We start from the raw sequence: 25,733 nt of genomic DNA, 5'->3' as shown, positions 1-25,733 counted from the left end.
ACGTGAAATAATCACACCTGCTCACGCACGAATGATTGCGATGTCGCTCTGCACATTCAGGAGTAGAGACTAATAGACTAACGATCTTCTTTTTGCGTCCGTTTCCATTTTGTTTTAAATTATTAATTTGCCATTAAAACAACGTTTATTCCCGTCGTCGTCTGTTCCCTCCACGGAACAGTATGTGGCCATAGATAAATACTGCTCAAGATTAATAGTTGATGTAGTGTAAACGAATCTTGTAGTTTATGGCGCCGGGGGGTTATTTCTAGAAGGGAATAAAGCGTTACGTAATTATAGCGGAGGCGTCCTGTTGTCGCCATATGCCCATCGAGGGCAGGGATAGGATGTTGCACCGCCCAGACCAGGAGGCTGAATACTGGCTCTCACTGATAAACAGCCACGACACATTGTTTGCAGTCAAACAAATAAAATAAAATGCACTCGTCAATGTTTGTTTGCTTGTGCTCTGTCTTGCAGGTTAGCTTGATAAACCGGTAATGGCTCCAGTGTGACCGTTTCGACAACTTCCTGTCTAGCTGGCCTTTCCAACTCTGTAAATATGGAAACTTGTCCTAGAGGCTGCACCCCAGCGGTGCGCTTTTGTCAGCGACTGAACCGACTCAAGACACTAGACGATGACATGATGGCCACGTCGCTGAAACGCTGCCTCTCCACCCTGGACTTGACTCTGTTGGGAGTCGGTGGCATGGTGGGCTCTGGGCTTTATGTCCTGACAGGAACAGTGGCTAAAGACATAGTTGGGCCTGCTATCATCATATCCTTCATTATTGCAGGTCTTGCCTCTCTACTGGCCGCCTTTTGTTATGCAGAGTTTGGAGCACGCATTCCCAAAACAGGATCTGCCTACATGTTTACCTATGTATCTGTGGGAGAGGTCTGGGCCTTTCTCATTGGTTGGAATGTGATTCTGGAGAACATGATCGGTGGCGCTGCTGTGGCACGTGCTTGGAGTGGCTATCTGGACTCCATTTTTAACCATGCCATCCAGAACTACACCGAGACACACATTATGCAGTGGGACGTGCCCTTGCTTGCCCATTACCCTGACCTCCTTGCAGCAGGGATTCTAATAGTTGCCTCATTCTTCATTTCCTTTGGAGTTCAAGTGTCCTCTTACCTCAATCACATCTTCTCCACTATTAGCATGTGTGTCATCGTTTTCATCCTGATATTTGGCTTCATGCTGGCTGAACCAGCCAATTGGAGCCAGAAAGAAGGAGGTTTTACACCTTTCGGGCTATCTGGAATACTGGCGGGCTCAGCCACATGCTTCTACGCATTTGTGGGCTTTGATGTAATTGCATCTTCAAGTGAGGAGACTAAGAACCCACAGAAATCTATTCCCATTGCCACTGCGATCTCCCTTGGATTGGCAGCTGCAGCATACATCCTGGTCTCAATGGTGCTCACACTAATGGTACCCTGGCACACGCTGGACCCCAACTCGGCTCTGGCAGATGCTTTCTTCCGCCGGGGTTACAGTTGGGCTGGAGTTATTGTGGCAATAGGTTCCATCTGTGGTGAGTGTCTATTTTCAATTGAGAAGTACAATTTTAAATGGCTGTTAGAGTAAGTATAATATGGTAATACATAATGTTTTAGCAGTAGTCCCTCAATGCACAATGCTTTATTCTGATAATGACTCTCTGTTCCCATTTCTAGCCATGAACACTGTGCTGCTGTGTAATCTCTTCTCCCTCCCTCGGATTGTGTACGCCATGGCAGAGGATGGGTTGTTTTTCTCCATTTTTGCACGGGTCAATCCCATCACCAAAGTCCCTGTCAATGCCATATTGGTGTTTGGGGTCCTCATGGCCACCATGGCGCTTGTCTTTGACCTGGAGGCATTGGTTCAGTTTTTGTCCATTGGCACCCTCCTGGCATACACCTTTGTGGCAGCGAGTGTTATTGTGCTGCGTTTCCAGCCTGACAAAATCAGCTCCAAGGGAACAGCTTCCACATCTCCCAACCCTAATGCTGAGTCTTCTGATGCCCCTTCAGAGTCTCAAACCATAAACGAGGACAGTGGGGAGCTGAAGCAGTACGAGTCCTTTTCTGACAAACTCCAGTTGGTAGAGAGACAGGCATCAACAGAGCGGCGTGGGGTGGGACAGCTGAAGGCCTACTGGGACCCATACCTGGGCAAGCTGCTGGGAGACTGTGAGCCAGGCAAGGTGGTGGGTTACTGCGTGCTGAATGTAATTGTGAGCTCAGTCTCATTCTGTGTAGTGTTAGAATTTGGAACCAAACAGCTGGATCTGCCAGTCTGGAGCCTCGTAGTGCTGCTGGTGATTTTCAGCTTGGCTTATGTTCTCAGCCTGGCACTCATATGGTTCCACGAGCCACAAACCAACAGCAAAACATTCCAGGTGAGCTCCTTTATGGTTTTTGCAACTGTTATATTTTTTTAATACTGCTTTCTTTCACTTGTGTTTGCTCTACTGCATACATGCAGTTACATTCTGCTCAACAGTTAATCTCAACTAAATTGAGACATTTATTTGAAGCCAATTGTTATTGTCATGAAAATATTTGAGTATAATTGATGTGTTATTGTTGTATAGGTACCCTTGGTTCCGTTGACTCCAGCTGCCAGTATTCTCATTAATATATTCCTCATGATGAAGCTCAGCTATCTAACCTGGATTCGTTTCACCGTATGGATCGCTATAGGTAAGAAGGCACCAGGCAGAAAACATACTCTCCATATTGCATAATGCCTCAAAAACAATGCTGCAGTAAAATCGACGATAAAGCAGGGTATGCAACTCCCTGATCGGACAACGCTGGTAGCTAACCCCCAAGGTAGCAACCAGCGTGTTTTTATCTTACAACCTTTTCACAGTGTGTTTTCAGTTCATGAAAGTGAATTGTAACCTTTTCGTTTGGTTGTTCTTGGCGCCACCCTCTCCTGTCACTTGTGGTTGCAAAAAGCCAAGATGGTGACGGACAAAAAAAAACAGATGAGATGGCTAAAATGCCGACCTTGAGGCTTCAAAACTTTAGTCCACAAATAAATGGGGTAATCACGGTGACTATGCCCATTTCTTATATACGGTCTATAATCTTAAAACATCTGCCCCCTGAACTTAATGTGCACGAGTGTTACATCCTCAGAATAAACTAATATTCTCACACCATGGGCATTTTTTTTTCATGTGATTAATTTGCACGTCATTATATTTTTCCAAACTGTTTTTTTCCATAAATACCTTCATTCAGAATGCAAATACCACATGATGAAAAAACAAAAACTTTGATCTGTAAACTCCTAGCATCAAAGTTGTGTTGTATCCTCTTTTCTTGCAACCTTGCCAGTTTGTCAAAATCCACATGGTTGATTCTTGGTTCTCTGAAATATGAAAGAAACACAAACCAAAACTGATATATCACACTGCACACCCGTGTGCGGCATTCTTATCTTGGATTGAGAGCCATTAAGTGTTTCGTGCTGTCCCTTTGCTAGGTCTCTTTGTGTATTTTGGCTATGGAATCTGGCACAGCAAGGAGGGACTGCGGGATCAGCAATCCAAAGACATGGCCGCCCGGTACGTGGTGCTACCCAGCGGCAGCCTGGTAGAGACGGTGCAGTCTGTCCAGCCCGATGGACAATTGGACACCTTGGCTCACCACGTCAACCCCTCCACTGAGGAGAACGCAGGAAATAGATGATGTGTGACCAAACATTGTCCTTACTACTGCCTGGTATTGTCTGTTGTCTCCCACTCAATGCGCTTTACTATCTCTAGTCTTCTCTTTGTATCTCACTCCCGTCAGCGTGTGACTGGTCTGCCACAGTCTGTACTCGTTGATCTCCAAATGTAAGCACAGGATTGGATGCACGCTCTCTGTCTTGTTGCGAAGCCTATTGTATATCTTGTAATACTTGAATATACAATAGGGAGATTTATTACTGTTCTGTAAACTCCTAGCATCAAAGTTGTGTTGTATCCTCTTTTCTTGCAACCTTGCCAGTTTGTCAAAATCCACATGGTTTTATATATGGTGCTTTTTTGTGTGACAAATGTTTAGTTAAAGGTGCGAAAATCGATATTCAGAGCATTAACAAAGCAGCAAGCTCATGGCTGCTGCTTTTCTCTGCGCTCATACACAGCTCCCGCCCAAGGTAAACACTGTTTGCTTTGTCAGTACTCCCGTTGCCATGTTGAGAGCCGCGAGGAGGCAATATATACATGTATGCTCTGAATTTCGTATAGAGAACCTTTAAGTACATATAGGCGATTTATTTAACTTTGTTGTATGTCTGGAGCTGGAAAATCATTTTGAGCATATAAAACAATCATATGTTGCATGTTTTTTTTTTTTTTTTTTAGCAAGCAGAGGTATGCACAGACTTTTGTGAGTTTACATTTTTGCCTTTTCTTCACATTCTCCCACACACCTCAGGAGAAACTACAAACTCTACTAATTTGATCTCCTCCTTTTGCTACTCAGACTGCCCCAAGAAAAGTGGTGTCTGGTAAATTGTTTAATCCCATATTCAAAACTATGTATTTATATGATTACTGTATACAGATCTCATTATCTTAAATTTGCATTGTCTTTTTTGTATGTCACGTTATCTGTGTTTGCATGTACCGTACCTCTATTAGTCTCCATCAGGAATTTGTGTTCACCGTTTTAGTTGCACTTCAATGCTCTATTTAATCTCATCCCATGATCCGGTTCTTTTTTTGTGTCACTGATCTTGTCCAGTCTTTTTTCACACGTTTAAACAGCAGCCCTTTCCCCCTGTTGGTATGAGATTATACAAATGTATAGAGTATTGAGCCTTTATTTTACTGTGTTTTCCTGAGAGAAAATTAGACTATTGAATATATATATATATATATATATATATATATATATATATATATATATATATATGACAAGCACAAACCTGAATGGGAATTCTTACACACATGGTTGAGCATTGGCAGGCAGGCAGACTTTGGTTGTTAAACCTGGGATGTGTCCATCTGAGGCCTCCGTAATCCCAGCAGATTTGCATCAATCCCTGTCGCCAGTCTGCAGTGCAGTTTGACCTAGATTAGAGAAAGGTACACGTGAGAACACTCATATTATATAGACTGCATTCTCAAAGCCTACACTTGTAAACAACAGTTTAAATAAGTGATGGCTTTATTTTGTATTACATAGGTATATTTACTTAAAAAGATCCCAATGAATTTTATGTTTTCATTCATTTCAATTTGTGTTTGCATGTGTTGCATAAGAAACCGATGGCCTTAAACGTGTCGTAATCAATGCAGACTAATTTCCAAAGTTAGCGTTATCAGTGTTTATGATTTAGTTGTTCAATTTATTTGTCTGTTAGATAAAATAAACATATTTCATGCTTTCTAATTATTAAACCTAAAGTAAAACATGGAAGAAAAAAGGTAAAGTAGGAGGCATTTTTGGCATTCCTAGAATTTTGTACAACTTTGCACACTGAAAACTATTGTTTGGTAATTTTCTGTTTCACAGTTATGCTTTGGATGTCGGAGCAAGTAACAGATATTGATACTGTGGTGCTTTTTTAAGCTAAATGTGCTGTCACTGCTTTCTCTGTCTGTTATAAATGATCCAATTCTTTGTATTTGTAATTGTATTGTACTATATGTACTTGCACACAAGTTATCAAATATTTCTGTTAATAGTGTAGGTCTGTATAAAATGCAAAAGACTGTGTTATAAATGAAAAATAAATGTTTTGAAACAGCATTTACAAATATCTAAATTGTGAACTAAAATTGTGGATAAAATAAACTATAATTAGCAGATAACATAAACTGCATGTTGAGCATAGCATTTATAGAATGACTGGATAGAAACACAAGTTATTTGCACTTGTAAATAGTCTGATGCATGGCCTTTTATACATTTGCTTGCTGCTAAATACCCAAATTGTTGCTAATATGTAACCATTTATTAATTTAAAATGTTCGATACATGCATTGTTTCTTTTATTATCAAAGATGGAGCAGAACTTATTTTGTACGATCATTAATCAAGTCTGCTGCTTAGAACAACCATGTAGAAATATAAATAATTATCAATTCTTGATTGCATATCTTACATTTCCTTGCAACTAACATTAAGAGACATCCTTTTCAATAATCTTATGGAAAAAATATTTAAACCATGACGCTCAAATAAATAAAGGTGTTAGCAGTCCAGTACAAAAAAAATCTCTCTTCATTACTAACCTTAATTTTAGAAAGAAAACAACTTATCTCATAATTGTTGTTGTGTGTTACATAAATATAAGAGTAATTTATTTACTGCTTATGATTAACTTGACTAAATGCCATAGTTGATATGAACTAATCACTTTGTCTACTTCTATTGCATGTTTGAACACACGGCTATGCAATTAACCCCATTTAAGGATTAACCCTCAGGTCAATGGTTGTCTTTTAAGTGCATGAAATGATCAGGTGAGAAAATAATGGTGAGAAAACAGAGCGTTGGAATGACTAGTAATGTTAATCAGGTGTTTGCAATTAGTTACTAATACTTACTAATCTTCACTATCTGTCAGGTTTATTTATACAAGAACATAAAGAGGAAATGTTTGACTTTAACAGCTCTGACACAAGCTAACGTTAAGTCTCTTGGGCTCCCCATTAGACTCAGATTACACAATTGAGCTAAGAGCATCTCAAATTACCGCTGCAAAGCAAGCCTTGTGACGTGAGGTGCAAACACCAAAACGATGAGAAACGTTACCTCATATACAATTTGTGTGGGCTTCATCTCGGAGCACTAATGAGGACTAACTGACATATTAACTCGGAGGGACTTAAATAAAGGTCTGTAGTGATTCAGCAGTGTGAATCCTGTGAGCACTTGCGTTTCCATGGGAACATCCCCATTCGGTACCCTCGTCAGATAGCGCTTAAAAAGCCACAACACATCTGTCGCTAAATAGATGGGCAGTTTGTACAACATTGAGTGTCACACAAACAATGACAACTCATCTGCTGTCAAGGCCACCCTTTCAGACACATGCAGCATATCATATATCTAGAAACATAATATTCAATAGACATCAATACCCTATTAAAAAGCAGTGAAATAACAGTGCTCCACAACGCTTGTATTCAATTTAACATCATGAAAAATGTAGTGGTTACAGTGGTAATCCATTGTCATAGCTGCATAATGTAATTGAAAATTACAAAATAATTAGTGTTAGTGTGCTATAATGTACAATAAGACAACATGACATGTTAATGTGCCTTTTAATGAGATTTGTAGTCATTGTCCTTTCTCACTCCAACTGCAAGAGTGTCTTCTGTTAGAGTGCGTTTATGCATTGAGGGTTTAATTTTGTTCCTCTGATTTGAGCTTCTGGAGTGAGAGAGAAGAGAAACATTGCGTGTTTTTGGATGTCTTTTAGCAGCAGTGGCTTCCGTGTTGAGGTGGAGGGTTTGAAGGTTAAGTTGCAGAGACGAGGAAGAGGCAGTGGACACACGATCCTCTGACCCAGCTGACTCAAGACCACTTTCCCCTCGTCTTGCTTCCCTCCCTCTGTTATCGTATTCCAGCCCTGTTGCACTGCTGCTCTGCCTGTGGTACAGAGGAGAAATAAGACCATACCCAAAATACAGCGTGACGGTTAATCATTTATAAAAATGTATGCATGATGCTACATGTGTTCAAAAGTAAAATTAGTATCTTATCAAACTCACAATGGACTCTTTTGTGTTTGTGTCAGGTGATTTTGTTGCTGTTCAACAGATGTGCTGGGCAGAGAGAGGCTCCATGGTGAGGCTTCCTGTTGATAAAAACACACAGTCCAATATAATTTTCAACAGCCACAAAACCAACATTTAGCAGCTCAATGAGAGTTGATTAATGTGTAACGCACACCAATTCACATACGTTCATGCACTTACCCTGGTGGCATTATGTTGTGCTCTTTGCCTCAGTTTCACAATGCTGCTGTACAGGGCAGTGTTTTCTTGCTCCAGGATTTTTGTACGTATGGTATTTGCCTGCAATTGTTGCTCCATATCCAAAAGCACATTTCCTGTACCTTGAAATATGAAATAAACAACATTTAAACGCTTACAACATGATTGCACTACTAAAAATAGAAGCAGTTGGGAATGTTTTTGTGTATCCTAAAGAAAAAAGCGATATGGTGCTCTAGTCTGGAGGAGTGTAAACAGCACTGAGCGAGTAATATTTACATGTAATTAATGAGTGGATGAGTCATGCAGAACGTTAATCGACAAATATTGTTTTACTGCCATACTCTTTGGTTGGGCCTGGGTCAGAGGGCTGAGTTCTGGGAAAGCCACCAACAGCCTCTCTCTCTCCTTTAAGGCTTGCACATCCTCCTTTAGCTTAGCCACACTGTTCTTTAGCTCGCATACGTATGTTTCCAGGGTCTGCTTCTCCTTTTGGAGCTCCAAACACAGCTCCTGTTGGAAAGAATCATCACAGCATGAACCACCAGGTTGAAAAGTATTTATTATGAAATGCAAAGCTGCACTCAAGAACTTCGGTATACCTGCTGCTGAGCAAATTGAGCCTGCATTTGTTCCTTCTCCTCTGTCATCTTTTGCAGCTGATTGTGAAGGTCACTCTGTCTCTCCTCCCTCTCCACCAACTGCCTCTGCAGCTCTTCACGCTCTTCATCGAGGGCATCAACTCTCTCTAACAAAGACTTTTGCTTTGCCTGCATTGACTAGACGCACCCACATAAACATGAATACTGTCATGGACTTAACTAAAAATAAGAAATAATTATTTTGTAAGTGATGTCACTGACCTCTTGCTGACGACAAGCGCTGTGGTACTTGGCATTCTCTTTGTCAAGATGCAGTTGATTTTCAGAGATTTGACTCTCTAACTGCTGGATCCTTTGCTGTAGTTTGCAACAGGCCTCTTCCTCAATTTGCAAAGTCCTCAGTTTATCCTGCAGCACATGCGTTTCTTGTTCTACCACATAACAAAGCAATCCATGAAACAACTTCATGTATTGTTATTTGTTTTGTATAAGTGTTATTTTATGTCCTTACCAAGTGCCTGTAATGCATCATGCTGTACTGCTACTTTCTCTTTCAGTCTGGAATTACTCTCCTTCAAACACAGTGTTTCTGTTACAAAAATAGCAAAGATATAGTTTGTGATTGCAATGAGTTCCCATCATATTCATTTTTCACGTTTCTGCACCTCTCTTGAGTTGTTGTTGCTCCTCTTGCAACCTCTGCTCTGTTTTTTCAGTGGATCTTTGTGCTGTCCTCAGTGAAAACTCCAACTGTACTGTGTTCGCTTGGTGTTTTTCCATCTCTTGCTTGAACTCTTTCTGTTTACTTTCCAACTGAGACCTGAATCTCTCTCGCTCAACTTCTGCTTCTGCTAGTCTATCTTTAAGAGGCTGCACAGTACCCCGCACATCTAGAAGATGTTTTTCCAGCCGGCGCATGTCTCTTCGCTGCTCTTTGGCCCACTGGGCTACATCCCCTGCTGTCATATGTCCCAGCTCCAGGGTGTCTTCCACAGCTACTAAGAGTGGCTGCAGAGATGAGGGCAGGCTCTCACTCTGAAGCAGTTCCACCAAAGCATGCCCGTTTTTTATCAAAGTAGATTGCACTTCGTGGCATGCACTGCAGGGAACAAGGGATGATTCAATGGTCTGGCAACTTACATTGTGGCTGTCAACTTTAGGATAGCAAGGGGTGTTATGGGTAGCACTGGAAGGTCCGTGATTCTGGGGCAAACACTTAAAGGAGCTTGTTGAAGACCAGGCAGATAAGCAATGTTTGCTGCTCATTTGGGGGGAAACCGATGACACTGTCTCTGTCCCATCAGAGTCAAATGGCTTTGCTTTTGCTTGTGTCTTGATGTCTTTGTAGGTCCCCTAAAATAAGAAAGAAAGTAATGAGATCTGTCCAATCTCTATATACATGATTTTGTACATGTTTTATCTTCATTTAAATAAAATAATGTACCTACCTTTAGGTTGGTAAACTGAACTAAATTACTCCAATAGTTTCTGACAACCAGACCAACTGACAGACATCCTCTGTGCTGGGTTTGTTCTCTCCTGTGGCTGCACCTAATTTGCTCAACATATGCATTGAAGCTTTGCAGAATAAGCAGTAGTCTTCAGTGAAAGGAGAGAGAAAAGGCAAGTAATGCTCAAGTGAATTTACAAGAAATAACTATTGTAAATATGTGTTAATTTGATATGTATTACCTGTCAATCACCAGCTCCAATAACACAGTGTGGGAGTGTTGATTGAATGAATACTCCCCATCCACAAAGTCATATTGCTCCAGTAGAGTCACCATGTCCAGATTACATGAGAGTTTATCGGGGAATTTCCATGAGGAAAAGCGGACCGGTCCAGTTCGAGAAAAGACGTCCAGAATCGCACCTTGAAGGTCGACAACGTCTTTTCGGAGGCTTTCGATGCAGTCCTGACGACCCAACAGCTGACTCATACCTGACCAGGTAGCTGATAGTTTGTTTCTGTCTAACACAGCAGATAGGGCGAGTAGGTGTAGCTTGTTGACGTCACAGTTCCTTGGCAACCTGCAACAAAAAGTACTGCAAGTCCCATAATGCTTAGCGGCGTGTGTCCTGAAGTAATACGTCTTTATTGGGTCAACGAAAGCGCGACGCAGTAAGTGTTCAACTACAGCAAATGTAGACTTTGATTTGTTATATATTGTGTTTCGAGCTAACTATATAGTATACTATGTGCATGTAACACACATAACTCTTCTGGTTGGCTTGGTGTTTGCAGGTTACTTCCAGTTTTCCCCGAAAGAAAGACTTCGCCATGCCGCCTGGGCCTGTTCAAATCGTTCAGCCGGAGCCCAACAACAAGGTGACTAACCTAGTTAGCTCATGTTCACAATGTAGCTAACATGCTGTTTCGGAGTGGGGAGAATAGTGGACAATTTACTTTGACCTGTGTTTTAATGAACGTGAATTGCAGAGTAGATAACGTTGTCGTCTATTTTGGATAATCGCCACAAGGCGCAAGTCTAGTTAGCTTGTAGTTAGCTTACATGGTCAATTCACGAGCAACGCTAACGTTAGCTTAAACTAAAACTCAATTGGATGTTTTAAAATAAGCAAATGTAACGTTCGCCCTCGAAACTGTTGGACTTGTAGACAAAAATAGTTTGCCGTGATGACTTTTACCGCGAAATCTGCATTATATACACCTACCTGAATACAATTGTACAGAGAAGAGGGATATTCTGTTGGCTGTTCATTTTTTAAGTATAATTCATATTGTATAGTGCCGCAAGTTTTCCATTGAGGTGGTGACAGAAGCATGACCATCAGATAGCTCAAAACATCTGCAAATTAAATTAAATTTATATGCATGCCGTGATGCTACATGGGTTAAGGAAGCTTACTTCCATGTAAGTTGGGTGAAGGTTGAAGCTAATGTGTTGGTAGTAAGTCAAAAGTAATATTGCAAATGATGAACAAATATGAATTTTTCCAACAGAATGAGGCTCCAGGAGAAGAAACCCCAGCCACTAAACCCATCGTTGGTATCATTTATCCACCTCCTGAAGTTCGAAACATCGTTGACAAGACAGCCAGCTTTGTTGCCAGGTTGGCTACTCATCTGTTATACAGCTGCAGACTTAACTGGTTGTTATGTTTATGATTTAAAACAATTCCTTTTCCTTTAATAGGAATGGACCGGAGTTTGAAGCAAGAATCCGTCAGAATGAAATCAACAATCCCAAGTTTAATTTCCTCAACCCAAATGACCCCTACCATGCCTACTACCGTCACAAGGTCAATGAATTTAAGGAGGGCAAAGGACAGGAACCATCTGCAGCAGTGCCCAAGGTTATGCAGGCTATGCTGCAATCTCAACAGCTTGCTCAAAAAGTAAGCCATGGCATTTTAATCTGTTTTTTGTTTGTCCTTAATTGCTATTTATTCAACAACTAAAATACCTTTGTATTTATCAATAGGTGCAACAGGTGATTCAAGAAGCAGTAGTCCCCAAAGAACCACCTCCTGAGTACGAGTTTATTGCGGATCCTCCATCAATCTCAGCATTTGATCTTGATGTTGTCAAGCTCACTGCCCAGTTTGTTGCTCGCAATGGCCGCCAGTTTCTTACTCAGCTCATGCAGAAAGAACAAAGGAACTACCAGTTTGACTTTCTGCGGCCACAGCACAGCCTTTTCAACTATTTCACCAAACTGGTTGAGCAGTACACAAAGGTGACTTCACATATTGATCCGCTGATATTGCCATTATTCTATGTTTGGGAGGGAATGCTAAACTTCGTCTTGATCTTGTCTCAAAACATGTAGATTCTGATCCCGCCCAAAGGCCTTCTGACCAAGCTGAAGAGAGAGGCTGAGAATCCAAGAGAGGTTATGGACCAGGTAATCCCCTTAAACTGTGACTGTTTCTCAGAGTAAGCACTTAATAGCACTTTGCCCATGTTAAGCAGCTGTCTTTCTGCTCAACCGACAGGTGAAGTACCGTGTTGAGTGGGCCAAGTTCCAGGAGCGTGAGAGAAAGAAGGAGGAGGAGGAAAGAGAGAAAGAACGTGTGGCGTATGCTCAAATTGACTGGCATGACTTTGTAGTGGTTGAGACGGTGGATTTCCAGCCCAACGAACAAGGTAATATATCCACAATTATTGTAATTATTCAACATGTAAGCCCCTAAATGTAGCTAGAATAATTTATGTTTACTGGCATCTCTATTTCCCCAGGCCACTTCCCCCCACCTACCACACCAGAGGAGCTTGGCGCTCGCATCCTAATCCAAGAGCGCTATGAGAAGTATGGAGAGAGCGAGGAGGTGGAGATGGAGGTTGAGAGTGAGGATGAAGACGATGAAAGGGAGGTTCGGGGTGGAGGTCAGCCCTCACAACCTGATCAAGACACACAAGTGCAGGATATGGATGAGGTAAGAAATGATGAAGAAATAAATCGCTGGGCCTTGTAAACTCTCAATCGTTGACCAATCGCAGGTTGGCCCCTCTTTCATGTAGTAATGTTTTCAGACCCTCTGCTTCAGGGTTCTTACGGTCATGGAAAACCTGGAAAAGTCATTTTTAAATGGTTATTTCAAGGCCTGGAAAAGTCCTTTGAAAAAAATAAAATCCCAAAAGTTTTGGAAAAGTCATGGAAATTAGTTATGTTCATTTACGCTGAGTTTGAAATAATTAATATGCTTTTAAAAGAAAGACGCTCAAAATATAAACAGGCATCCATACAGGCATCTATATAAATGTTTATTCTTTTAATCAAACTATTGTCTCTCATTCATTTGTGTCATTTAAGGTATACTGTATGCTTTGTAATTCTCATTGTTAGTTTAAATACTACGTTTTCTCACTTTTTCATCTATAAACTGAGATTTCACAAGATGTTTGGTCATGGAAATTTGGTTTAAAGTCATGGAAATCCATTGGTCAAAATGTGTATGAACCCTGCTGTTTGAAAATAAACGCTTGTAAGTGCTTGTAACAACAACATATCATTATATCCACCCCCTCCTGCTTTCTTTCTTAAGGGATCTGATGATGACGAAGATGGCATGAAGGCTCCATTGCCACCAGACAACCCTATGCCACCCCCACTGCCCCCAACTCCAGACCAGGTTATCATTCGCAAAGACTACGATCCCAAAGGTAACGCATGCTCCCTTAGATGAGGGAATACTAATTGCATAACAAGCTGTTTCTATGTATAGTGTGTTAATCTTAAACCATCTTTTTCTTCCAGCTTCCAAGCCTCCACCCTCAATCATTACTCCAGATGAGTACCTCATCTCACCAATTACTGGCGAGAAGATCCAAGCCAGTAAGATGCAAGAGCACATGCGTATTGGTCTGCTGGATCCACGCTGGCTGGAACAAAGGGACCGCAGCATCAGAGAGAGACAGACCGAAGATGAAGTCTATGCTCCTGGTTTGGATATCGAGAGTAGCTTGAAACAACTGGCTGAGAGGCGAACAGATATCTTTGGTGTGGAAGAGACAGCCATCGGTAAGAAGATTGGTGAAGAAGAAATCCAGAAGCCAGAGGAGAAGGTGACTACATTCATGGGTTTATTTTACACCGTACGGGGTTTAAGGAATTCCTGAGGATTTGAGTCGTTTTGAGAAATTGAGTCGGGACTTTATTTTCTCTTTCCATGTTACCAGGTTACTTGGGATGGCCACTCGGGGAGCATGGCTCGTACCCAGCAGGCAGCACAGGCCAACATCACCCTACAAGAGCAGATTGAAGCCATTCACAAGGCCAAAGGACTGGTAGGAGAGGACGCCGCCAGGGAGAAAATTGGCCCAAGCAAGCCTAGTGACATTCATCACCATTCTCCCATGTCTTCTCATATGAATATGCCTAGACCCCCAATGTCGATGCTTCGCCCAACCCACTCTGTGAGTAACTGGAAAAAAATATTAATTTGTAATTAAATTATAAAACCAATAACTCACTTATGTGTTCATTGTAAACAGGTGGCACCAGGGCGCACAACTCTCCTGTCTGCTGTACCAGTAATTCCAAGACCTATGACTCCTATCGTGCGCCTTGCATCAGGACAAGTTATAGCGTCAATGCCTCCCATGATTCCTGCTTCCCGCATCAATGTGGTCCCAATGTCATCAGCACCTCACATGATGGCCCCGAGACCGCCTCCCATGGTCGTTCCAACTTGTAAGATGACGGTTTCTATACATTTTTTCCCTGACATTCAAAATATAAATGTAAATATTTAGGACATTAAGTGAACCTTTTCACAAAAGCCTCCTCATTATTATTTTAAATTGAAACGACTGCTTTTTCTTTTCAGCATTCGTCCCTGCCCCTCCAGTACCACAACCCCCAAGCTCTGCTCCTGCACAACCATCCCACCCACCGCCACCTCACGATGATGAGCCCGTCAACAAGAAGATGAAGACAGAAGACAACCTTATGCCAGAGGAGGAGTTCCTTCGTAGAAATAAGGTTTGTTGGCGCAATGAAATGTTTGTTTATTTACAATAGTTAATGGTGTGATCTCTATTAGGACAAAGTTAAAAACACAGGATTCATTATTAAAGCCAAATTTATAGGCAGGGGTTTAAATATACGGACTACAGAGGAACAACCAAATCAAAGTGATGAATTGTTCCTGGTTTGTTTATATGAGTGGGTCTAGGTATATGTTCAATTGTGATGGCTGTGAATTTAATATTTCATTGATAAACCAATCTCTTTAGTGATAGAAGTACATTTATTTGTAACCGACATGGCCAAATAACTGATCGTCTTAGCTTGAACCATGATGTATTTATTTTTCCTCTCCAGGGTCCCGTGGCAGTTAAAGTCCAGGTACCCAACATGCAGGACAAGACCGAATGGAAGCTGAATGGCCAAGTGCTGAATTTCACTGTCCCACTCACAGATCAGGTTTGCAAATGGTGGCTTATTGTTTCCCTGTTTTTAAGTCAGCCAGTGCACTGACTGAATTCTTATCGATCTGCCAATGTCTCCACAGGTGTCTGTTATTAAAGTCAAAATCCATGAAGCTACAGGCATGGCAGCAGGAAAACAGAAGTTACAGTTTGAGGTAAAGTATTATTTGTATTTTAGCTTTCACTTGAACTTTTTAACCTGATTTTATAGAATAATACATTGTATTTTGTGTTATTTTTTTTTAGGGCATGTTCATTAAAGATTCCAACTCCCTGGCTTATTACAACATGAGCAACGGCGCGGTGATTCACCTGGGACTGAAGGAGAGAGGTGGAAGAAAGAAGTGAGCCATGCAGCAAGAAGAAATATTTTACATGTGAATGTTTGTTCACTCACTCTTGTCTTGTCATTTTAGTTTAATGATAATTTTCAAAATTATATGTTTTTGTTTTTTCTTAATTCTTAACTTAAAGTGCTCAATTAATTGTACTGTACTAGCAGGCATGGCTTCACACGATTGGTTCAACTATTGATGTCTTCATGATGATATATAGTAACTTTTATCAACATGTAATGACTTATAATGCTAAATAAAGGAATACTAAATGCATGTTGTTTTTGTTGCTTCATGATGTGTACGGTTAGCAACCAGTTAATGTGATCAGATGCACAATAAGACTAAGATTAGTGATGCAGACTAAACACAATGTCGAATGGTTAGTCTAGACTAAAATGGTGGGTGACTTGTAATTTAGAGATTAAATGAAGTGCATTGGAGGAGAACGCGTGTAACCAGACAGAAGGCGTAGCGTCACTTCCCCAGGCAGCCGCTAGGAGAAACCGTACCAAGTCCGGACAGCAGACTTTGTCGAGACTGAAATCTGTCCTGCACTCTCGGGATGACAGGACAGCGAGTCAACACATCCGTTTGCTGAGGACATGACAAACTAGTCCGTTTACCATCCAGCATAGTTAGTTAATGGCTAACTATGAAATACAAGCTGACCGCACAGGGGTAGTTGGTTGAAGGTAGGACCGTCATAAACAAAATAGTTGTGGGTTGTGTCGGCTCTAGCTCTTCAGGCTAACTTTACGTTAGCAGCCCACCATTAGCGAGCTAACGTTACATCGGAACAAGCGTCAAAGTTGACCTCGCTCGCTAACTTTTCTTATTAACCTGTTTAATGTGCACTGACAAGCTAAAGCTTAGCGACACGTGTCATTTATAGACCGAACAGGAGTCGGGGGAGAAGTTTAAACTCGCGTCCCGAGAATCATGGCGTCGACGCGGTTTAGCCCCACAACATATGCGGAGGAGCAGTTCTGACTTCGGGCTGTCAACAAGCTCGCTGACGTTCAGCTAGCTCTCGAGCCGCCATGGCCCGGGTAGAGAACGGCCGTCAGCCCGCGGACACGAGGAGCATCCGGACGGTGAGCAGCAGTCACGTTGACGACGAGAGCTCGCTGGGGTCGGACTCCGAGATCAACGGATTCACCAGCGACAGACAAACCGACAAATATGGATTCATTGGTGGAGCCCAGCAGCATACGGAGGCGTCGTAAGTTTGTCTCAACTCTACTCGGCGCTTCATTGTCGTCTCACCTGGATTAAAGGCTGCAAACTATATATATATATATATTTTCCACCTCAGCTAAAGCTCAGGTTTATAACGTCGCAGTTGATCTTGCTGTGATTACATACCACACGTTGTCTTGGTGCTTCTGCACAACAGAGCTGCCGACCAGCTGCGTGGCACAATGTGTTGTTTATGCTCAGTGTTCGCCTCACCCAATATGACAAATGTATGAAAGATAGAGGCTTAAGTGGATTCAGACAACATATAGCCTGTTTTTTTTCTTCTTCATTCTACCATGTAGCTGTTAAACGTACCTTTTTCATAGATGTATTACTTACTGTTCAATTTTATTTGTGGGAAAAACTGAAGAAGCAATACACACTATCTTGTTTTGCTGTTAGGATTTGAATCAATTTATTCATAGCTTTTGAGACAAGCATCTGTGTTTTTTTGTTTAGTTTTCCTATGAAGGCCTTTCGTTCTTCTTTGGCCTTAATAAACCCAAATTATAGCAGTGAAATAGTGGAAGGAGTGAGTGAAAGTTGTGCCAAGCACTGGTTGGCTGGGAGCTTCCTGTTTTCTGGAGTTTTGGCAGACTTGGAGCCACAGCTCTGGTGCCCCGTTACTAGAGGGCCTCTTTTGGCTCACAGCTTTATAGGTGGTCACAAATCCAGGGTTTAACTTGCACTGTTTGGCAGTGAATTGAAGGTAACTCATGATTGCTTAAGGTCTTTAGAAGCTAAAGCTGGAGAAAATATTGTTGTACTGATCCCCAACATATAACCGATAACTTCGGCTACTTTTTTTATTTAAGTGGGCTGTCCCATGTTAAAAAAGCTGTCTTTGAAGATGTTTGAACTCCACGATTACAGGCCTGTGTTGATGAGATAATTACATACCGTAGTAAAGCATCAGACCTCATTCCTAATGTAGGTTTGAATTGCCTACGTTTTTCTTTTTCTGCTTGAGAATATTATGTGCACTCCCTTAATTTAGTTATTCCCTATAAATGTTTTAAAGTTAAATTACATCACAAAACAGTAAAATCCTCACTGCAGATCGTTGAGGTCTAACAGGCGTTGCAATTAAATTGGCTCGATAGGAGTTTCTGTTTTTTATAGTCTCATCAAACTAAGGTTCATAGTTTACTGACTGAATATGAGCAATGGCCACCCACGCAGATCTGATGGTGCACTCGGAAAGATGAATAGCCTTCTGGAGATGTTTTTGTTGTTTTTATCAAACCCTGCCAACATACTGCCTATTTATGTTCGGCCAATTAAAACGTTTATTTCAGACTTTCCTCATTTTAAATTGCACAGGCTTCTTTTTTTTTGTTCCAGGTGTTCAGTCTAATTTGGTTTAATTTTGAATTAATGTGACAAAATATGAACTTTTAGTTTTCCCTGTCTTTGCTCCGTTGCGTTCCCAGAGCTCAGGATTTACCCCCACAGGTGCTCAGGCAAAGGGAGGTGAAATGGCTGGACATGCTCAGCCACTGGGATAAGTGGATGATCAAGAGATTCAATAAGGTCAGCATAAAGTATTAACTCAATAACGTGGAGTGTAATGTCAAGTGTCCTGTTTGTATTTTTTGTATGGTACTAGCCATGTGGTTAGGCCAGACCTGAATTTGTGCTTTTGTTTTAAAACTTTTTTGAAAGCCATTGTCTCCATGCTGGAAACAATCAATCCTGAGTAGTGGCAAATGGCATTGCTCCAGTGTTTGATTGCACATGGACAATACTTTTTTGGACACATTATTAGCAGCTTCACTTGTCTAGCTGGTTCTGTGTGAAACACTCAGCAATTCAACACGGAGCTGCAATTTCAGCTTGTTTCCATGAGTCAGCAGCAGGGCAGGACACAACCTATCCCTATATCGCATCATGCACCATGTGACAAATTGACAGTCTCAGTTTCAGGGTGGGGCTGTAGTGACTTTCTACGGACAACCATGTAATAAAGGTGCTGTGAGTATAAAATATAGCTATACTCAAATGTAAGACAGCTTTTCAGAGTGGAAAGGTGCTCATGGCAAGAAGAAACGGTGTGTTTGAGTTGCAAGACCCTGTCAAATAATAATAATATTGCAGCACACCTTCCTTGGGCAAGTGTGCCAGCTTCATATCAAAATTTAAAATAACGTTAAACCAACACCAGTGTTCTTTCAACCAATCTATTGTGTCAAAAGTGGCTCTTTATGACAGATCATAGCTTGTTATGCTTGAGGTATTCTAAGGAAGATTGTGGTTGTGCACCACTGTACTCAGTAATTACATTACAGAGTTTCGGTTAAGTCCACTACATTAATCCTCCATTCAGATAAAATGACGAGCAAAAAAGTGAGTATGTATCTCGGTAGAATTTCTGTGATTACAATGTGCATGAATGGCACAGTGTCCAAGTATTGTTGACCAAAACCAATCTTGGTGAATATTTTCAAAAGGCATTTTTCACAGCAGACTGTGTTACTCAGTGTTTTAAACAGATAACTGCAGTATATTGAAGAATGTATTCAAGAAAAGGAACCGATACCGAGTGACGGGTCCAGTGCTTTTACTACATACTATACATACTGGACTAACCTTTCTTTACTTGTGACAAGCCATTGTCCTTTGTATCTTCCTTTATTTGGGAAACTCTTGTTTCTCTGTGGCTCAGGTGAGACTGCGGTGCCAGAAAGGAATCCCTCCCGCTCTCAGAGGCCGTGCATGGCTCTACCTGTCGGGAGGGAAGGTGAAGAAAGAGCAGAACCAAGGAAAGTTTCAGGTCAGAGATTTCTGTTTCACTTCCTCTGTGCAGTTTATTTTATGCTGTACTTTTCTTGTTTCTTGTCAGATTGTAAAGCCCTCCGAGGCAAACTTGTATTTGTGATGTTGGGCTATATAAAATAAACTGAATTGAATTGTTTAAATTTCTGTAGAAATTCCTACTGAAACTGTGGGTTACTTCTTTGGTTGAGGACCCTGATGTGTTGGTTACATTTGGTTCAAACAGTAAAATTAAGTGTTTTAGCTAATGATGCAGCCTTCTTCTTTTTTTGCAGGATTGTAGAGTACAAATCTTAAGCAAGAAGTGGTTTCATTGTTGATTTGAATTTTCCGAGAATATCAATTTTCTGAATTGATTAATGCCCTCAGTGCCGTTCGTGTGTAATAAAGAGATCTCCATATGTCCTCTGTGTCTTGTCAGGAGCTGGATAGCCAGCCTGGAGACCCCAAATGGATAGATGTGATTGAGAAAGACCTCCATCGACAGTTTCCTTTCCATGAGATGTTTGTGTCACGGGGAGGACACGGGTACGCTGTCTGACATGATGTGACATTACAGACTGGGATTGATGCCGCAGTCCTGTTTGACCATCAATTTGATTTTGTGTTGGTGTTTCGACGCTCCGCAGGCAGCAGGACCTGTTCCGTGTTCTTAAGGCCTACACTCTGTACAGACCAGAGGAGGGATACTGCCAGGCTCAGGCTCCCATCGCTGCTGTGTTGCTTATGCACATGCCTGCTGAGGTACATTCCTCCACCACAGACGCCATATAAACTACCGTATAGTAGTGTGTACTGTCACCATTGGTAGGCTGTGTTGGCTTGGGAGTTTATTTGTTGTAAAGCTTATTGAGATCTACCCGTAAATAGAAATTGCCCGTGTTTTTTATTGCATTTTACAGCTCTGTCTTAATTTCTGTCCTTGGACAAGTCTATTTTTAGCTGAACAGCACAGACAGACTGTACAGATGATGTCACCTGGAGATAAATCTTTGAGCTGCTCAAGAGACTGAATAGTAAGAACATTATGACTGCAGCCATGGGGACATTTTTGGGCTGTCGATGTAGGTTTTCTAATTCACAGCCATAAAACTCAGACAATTCTACAAACCCCGGGCATTTAAGTTTAGCGTTCCCAGCTTAGTTGTTTAGGTTTGATCTATGCCGATCCTCAATTTGGTATGTCAGTTTTTGAAGTCCGATGAGAAAATCAACAGAGCTCTAAAGAGACAAGTGTATTTAATTTAAATAATGCAAAATTATTAAATTTGTCAAGGAGAAAGTTCTCTGAAATCAAGCTAATTATGTGAAGAAATCATTAAAGAATGGCTGCACAAGTTCAAATTAACCAACTGGCGTATGATGAACATCAACTGAGTGTAAAGGTTTTAAATGCTGATGATTTATTTGTGTCCTAATATGCACATTATTTTGTCCTTCACGATTTATTTTGTCCTTCGCTACGTATCCAAAGGGTTTTATTATGGCAGAATAAAGCATGTGGCTATATTTGAGCTTTTATTTAAAAAAAAGTCAAAATTTCCCGTATTAACCTGCCTCCCTTGTGAGCATGCAGAAATGTCCTGTAAAACTAACGGTTCTACTGGTTTTCCTGATCTCATCTGTATATGTTTCCACAGGAGGCCTTCTGGGGGCTGGTCCAAATTTGTGAGAAGTACCTTCCTGGCTACTACAGTCCTGGCCTGGTAAGCTTGAAACTCATACAAGCATGCACAATGACATCACCAGGTGGAGAGAGAGCGAGAGAGAGAGCGAGTGTATTACTTCATCTGACTTTGCTGTCACAAGAAGAACTATAATCCAGATTAACTAGCTGGGTTTTACAGTAACTGGAATGCTGTGTGTGTGTGTGTGTGTGTGTGTGTGTGTGTGTGTGTGTGTGTGTGCGTGTGTGTGCGTGTGCGTGTGCGTGTGTGCGTGCGTGCGTGCGTGCGTGCGCGCGCGCGCGCGCACTAACTTACTGATGAAACCAAGAGGTGTTGCCAATCTTGTCAGACCATTTATGATTGCATCAAAACACAAGTAAACAATCCTGTGTAATAAATTTGTCCTGAAGTTTCAACATTGTATTCTTATTATGTAATTAATTTTTAATGGAAACAAGATTTTTTCTTTTTATTGAATGTTTCCAGAAACATGACGCATTTGGACTGCTTTACTTTGAATGGATGAATATCCACTTGCATATCAGGTTTAGCACCAACAATAGAGATTACAATGACTTTTGTTTTCTCTGTTAATGCGTTCCTACTTGTGTCTCTTTCAGGAAGCTATACAGTTAGATGGAGAGATCCTGTTCGCTCTGCTGCGACGTGTCTCCCCGCTAGCCTTCCGCCATCTGGAGAAACACAAGATTGACCCCATCCTCTACATGACTGAATGGTTTATGTGTGCCTTCTCCAGGACGCTGCCCTGGGCCTCTGTGCTGCGTGTCTGGGACATGTTCCTCTGTGACGGTAACAATGGCTTGTAGCACTGCAGTTGCAGTGGTACCAGATGTTGTAGGTAGAACTATATCACACTGGTACTCAAACGCCTGTCGCTTTCCCCTCTCCCAGGAGTGAAGATAATCTTTCGTGTGGGTTTGGTGCTTCTGAAGTGCATGCTGGGGACCCGGGAGAAGCTGAAGGCCTGCCAGGGCCAGTATGAAACCATGGAGCTTCTCAGGGCCATAGAGCCTCGATACATTCAGGAGGGCTTCCTGGTCCGAGAGGTAACAGCAGAGAGGCAGCAACATGGGAGACAAGTCTTTAACCAGAATGCATGTGTGCAAATCCCTTGGTGGTAAACATTCATCCTGCTTAATTGTCGGTGCATGACATTCTCAATCTCCACCAGGTGCAGGAGGAGTTAAATTAGTTGAATATATAAAAAATACTGAAATATTTATGTCACACAAGGCCTGGTCCATGTAGGCTGGACTATGCTCATTGTTTTTTCAGTTGTCACTCATAAACAACCTCAATACAGTAAGTGTTGTCGATTAGTTTGTCAATGGGTGATATTTTTCTTCTTCTTCTATTTCTCCAGTTTGCTTGAGAAATGAACTGTTGTGATGGACAATAAGTCATATTACACTGCTATAATCATTTAAATATGTTTGGAGTGTTGTGGTGGTCAGGAAACAGTAGAGACTCTGAGAGCGTGAAGTGAAGTGATACAGAGACAAATTGACCAGAGTGCTGGCTGGTCACTGTCTAGTTCCTGTGTCAAGCTCTGTGAGAGTCTCTGTCCAGGCTAACAATACCACCTCTTATATGAAGGGTTGTCTGGTCTGTAGAGGACCATGCAGCCTTGAGGCCCTTTGGCATTTACTGAAACAGTTCACATTTATAGCACAATGACCAAATGTGGAAGGAACATACTGTATTTTCCAGCGAAGGCTGATCTTTTACCACACAGTTCCTTTGAAAATGATCTATATGTTGAACATGAAAATGACTCCAGCTATGACCTAATGACGTGTCTCTTCCTGTCGCAGATTCTGGAGGTGCCGGTCACAGCGCGAGACGTGGAAAGGGAGAACCACACCCAGCTGAAGCGCTGGAAGAAGAACCACGGAGAGCTAAATTTCAAATCCCCCCCGAGGATGCATGGCGCTCGAATCGTTATGTTGTCTGAGCCGCCAAGACGCCAGGACCTGCAGCAGAACCCCACCATTGTACTTGAGGTGCCTCAGCCCACCCCGCAGCTCAAGAAGGGAAAGGAGGAAAAGAAAAGCATGAAGAAGAAGAGCAGCATGAAGAAGTCCCAGCCTGTTGTGGAGATCCCTAATCCTTACTCTCTTCCCAATGGCCCTCCGCCGCCCCCCTCAGATCCACCAGCTCCTCCTCTTCCTGCAGTCAGCAATGAAACGCCACAGACTGAAACAGACCCATCTCACCAGCAGCAAGCGCCTCCTACAGACCTTCACCCTGCCAAAGAATCTCCTCTTCAGCGATCCACACAAAGCCTTAGCAGCACAGAGCAGGACACATACCTGTAGCTCTACAGCTGTGTGTGTGTGTGTGTGTGTGTGTGTGTGTGTGTGTGCGTGTGCGTGTGTGCGCGTGCGTGCGTGCGTGTGTGTGTGCGCGGAGCACCAGCACCCTTCAACCAACGGCCAGCCAGCCTTGCCAAGGTTTATTATTCTAATGTTGGACTGTTTAGTATTCATTTTAGACACCATTTTGCCTTTTACATTACTGTGATACACTAAAGCATCATGGCTACGTGTACAACTACTTTGATGCTTACGCCATTTCTTCATGTTAAGCTGATGTTAACTCCTGTTGATGCTCTTATACTGAGCTTAAGTATTCTGTCTGCAAGAGAGACGTGTTACTGAGTTATTTGGAGCAGTCATTTCTTTATAGCAGTGTGGCCTCAAGGTTAAAATGGGACCTAAAGAACGATGAGGTGCCACAGCTAATGCAGTTTGCTATATATTTCTGCTCCAATTCAACACTATTAAATCCATTAGTCATACTGCAGCAGTGGATGTAAATTGTCCAACTCTAACACAACTTTTCTATTTTTTAAGCCATTATGTCATGAGGGCTTTTGTTCACTAGAGGGCAGCCTGGCAGAGGTTTCCAGCTGTTACATTCCCTGTAAGCTGTTCACAGCAGGGATGGGATTCCTTCAGGATTCACTAACTTTGGGAGGTACAATTCTGAGATTGAGCTTCTGTTTGTTTTTTTCAGTCAGGGAAACTGTGCATTTCCTGATTTTATTATTCTTAAATTTTAATTGATCCATGCGATTGAGTTACACAACACTGTTCATGCACATCTTTTCTTACAACCCTTATTTGTTTAAAGGACGGTTAAATGACAGATGTTGTTTGTGCATTCCCTGCTAGTGCACAAATGGTCACTTTTTTCCAGAGTCTGTAGATTATATGTGATTCAACTCCCATATTCACTGTGCCAGGCACTTCCAGACACTTTATAGCAGCAGTGATTCACGTTACTCTGGCAGCAGAGAGGAGCACACTGGACATTCCTCGCTGTAGGATACATTCCTGCCTTGTTAAAAGCGTATCAGTCTGAAAGCTGTCTCTTGCCAAATGCAATTCTGTATAATGTATGAATTTGTGCATGCGTTTCCTGTGACAGTGAGTGAGTGCAAATCACCTAATTGTGCTGACCTTCCTGTTGGCTTAGCTCAAATATCCAGTTATAGTCAAGAAGGTCTTATGCGTGGTGGGTCTGTTTTTTATATATTATGCTAGAAGTTCCAAAGCAGATCAAAACTGCTGTTTTGAGACGGCCTACAACCGCCACCTGTGACCAGGCGTACTCTGTTTGTACAGCCAAGAGGGATCAAATGATTTCAAGATTTCTTTGGGATATTTGTAGCATTTCTCTTTTGAAAACCTGGCTCATTTGTTTGCAAAATATGGAAACATCCAGGGGTTGTGAGGCTTCTTTTTCAAAACATATTGGACAATCCTTTTTTTGTGACGGTCCAAGTCTGTTTTCTAACTTTCATCACAATGTTACAAAGTAAAGGGAGTTTTGACGAGCTTAAGCACACATGTGTAAGATGTGTTTTTGTATATGATTAATATTAAAAAAGTCTGCTAAACAATGTATGTGTTGGGTCAGTTTTAAAAAGTCACGTGGTTTAAAAGGATAATACATTTTCAAGCAGCCACTTGGCTGTATGCAGTAGATTTTTAGTTGCTTGTATTACACATTTCACCTTTCACTTGTTATATTTTAATTTAATGCTCATTGTGTAGATATAAAAATAACATATTTTTTTGTAATTAAATATATTTTTCAATGTGTAATGCTATATTTGATGTAGCAGTTAGATAAACCGAGGAGACATCTCTAAATAATTTGAAGTGTAGGACTATCTTTTAGATCAGCATTTGTAACACTAGACAAATCTGAAATTTGTGGGTAACTTCGCAAGTGAA

At 41.6% G+C, this 25,733-nt stretch overlaps 4 protein-coding genes across 4 annotated transcripts; 3 read left to right on the top strand and 1 right to left on the bottom strand.

Annotated features, from left to right (window-relative positions):
* Window positions 1-562: 562 nt before the first annotated feature.
* On the top strand, window positions 563-3,696 carry slc7a4 (solute carrier family 7 member 4; the record flags this gene model as incomplete). Its single annotated transcript, XM_079223018.1, has 4 exons — window positions 563-1,544; window positions 1,687-2,393; window positions 2,589-2,697; window positions 3,491-3,696. The coding sequence occupies 4 exons, from the start codon at window positions 563-565 to the stop codon at window positions 3,694-3,696; spliced, it is 2,004 nt and encodes a 667-aa protein (XP_079079144.1).
* Window positions 3,697-7,274: 3,578 nt separating this feature from the next.
* ccdc157 (coiled-coil domain containing 157) lies at window positions 7,275-10,506 on the bottom strand (the record flags this gene model as incomplete). The annotated part of the gene is made up of 10 exons (XM_079222904.1): window positions 10,244-10,506; window positions 10,000-10,150; window positions 9,217-9,904; window positions 9,063-9,140; window positions 8,813-8,982; window positions 8,552-8,728; window positions 8,294-8,462; window positions 7,932-8,071; window positions 7,725-7,810; window positions 7,275-7,602 (listed from the first exon to the last, which is right to left on the bottom strand). The coding sequence occupies exons 1-10, from the start codon at window positions 10,489-10,491 to the stop codon at window positions 7,275-7,277; spliced, it is 2,235 nt and encodes a 744-aa protein (XP_079079030.1). The 5' UTR covers window positions 10,492-10,506.
* Window positions 10,507-10,641: 135 nt separating this feature from the next.
* sf3a1 (splicing factor 3a, subunit 1) lies at window positions 10,642-16,054 on the top strand. Its single transcript, XM_079221604.1, has 16 exons — window positions 10,642-10,673; window positions 10,797-10,880; window positions 11,517-11,626; window positions 11,710-11,911; window positions 11,998-12,252; window positions 12,346-12,420; window positions 12,512-12,662; window positions 12,756-12,952; window positions 13,562-13,679; window positions 13,774-14,081; window positions 14,196-14,432; window positions 14,511-14,709; window positions 14,846-15,000; window positions 15,343-15,444; window positions 15,533-15,604; window positions 15,696-16,054. Exons 2-16 carry the CDS (start codon window positions 10,833-10,835, stop codon window positions 15,795-15,797), a joined length of 2,331 nt encoding a protein of 776 aa, XP_079077730.1. The 5' UTR covers window positions 10,642-10,673; window positions 10,797-10,832; the 3' UTR covers window positions 15,798-16,054.
* Window positions 16,055-16,723: 669 nt separating this feature from the next.
* Window positions 16,724-25,390, top strand: LOC306740323 (TBC1 domain family member 10A-like). The gene is made up of 9 exons (XM_079222458.1): window positions 16,724-17,009; window positions 18,460-18,559; window positions 19,692-19,799; window positions 20,223-20,329; window positions 20,431-20,545; window positions 21,442-21,507; window positions 22,089-22,278; window positions 22,381-22,535; window positions 23,304-25,390. The coding sequence occupies exons 1-9, from the start codon at window positions 16,828-16,830 to the stop codon at window positions 23,805-23,807; spliced, it is 1,527 nt and encodes a 508-aa protein (XP_079078584.1). The 5' UTR covers window positions 16,724-16,827; the 3' UTR covers window positions 23,808-25,390.
* The last annotated feature ends 343 nt before the right edge of the window (window positions 25,391-25,733 follow it).

Source organism: Taurulus bubalis, assembly GCF_910589615.1.
Source record: "Taurulus bubalis genome assembly, chromosome: 8".
NCBI classification, from domain to species: Eukaryota; Metazoa; Chordata; class Actinopteri; order Perciformes; family Cottidae; genus Taurulus; species Taurulus bubalis.
Note: the sequence above shows the minus strand (reverse complement) of the source record. Positions and strands in the feature narration are given on the sequence as shown.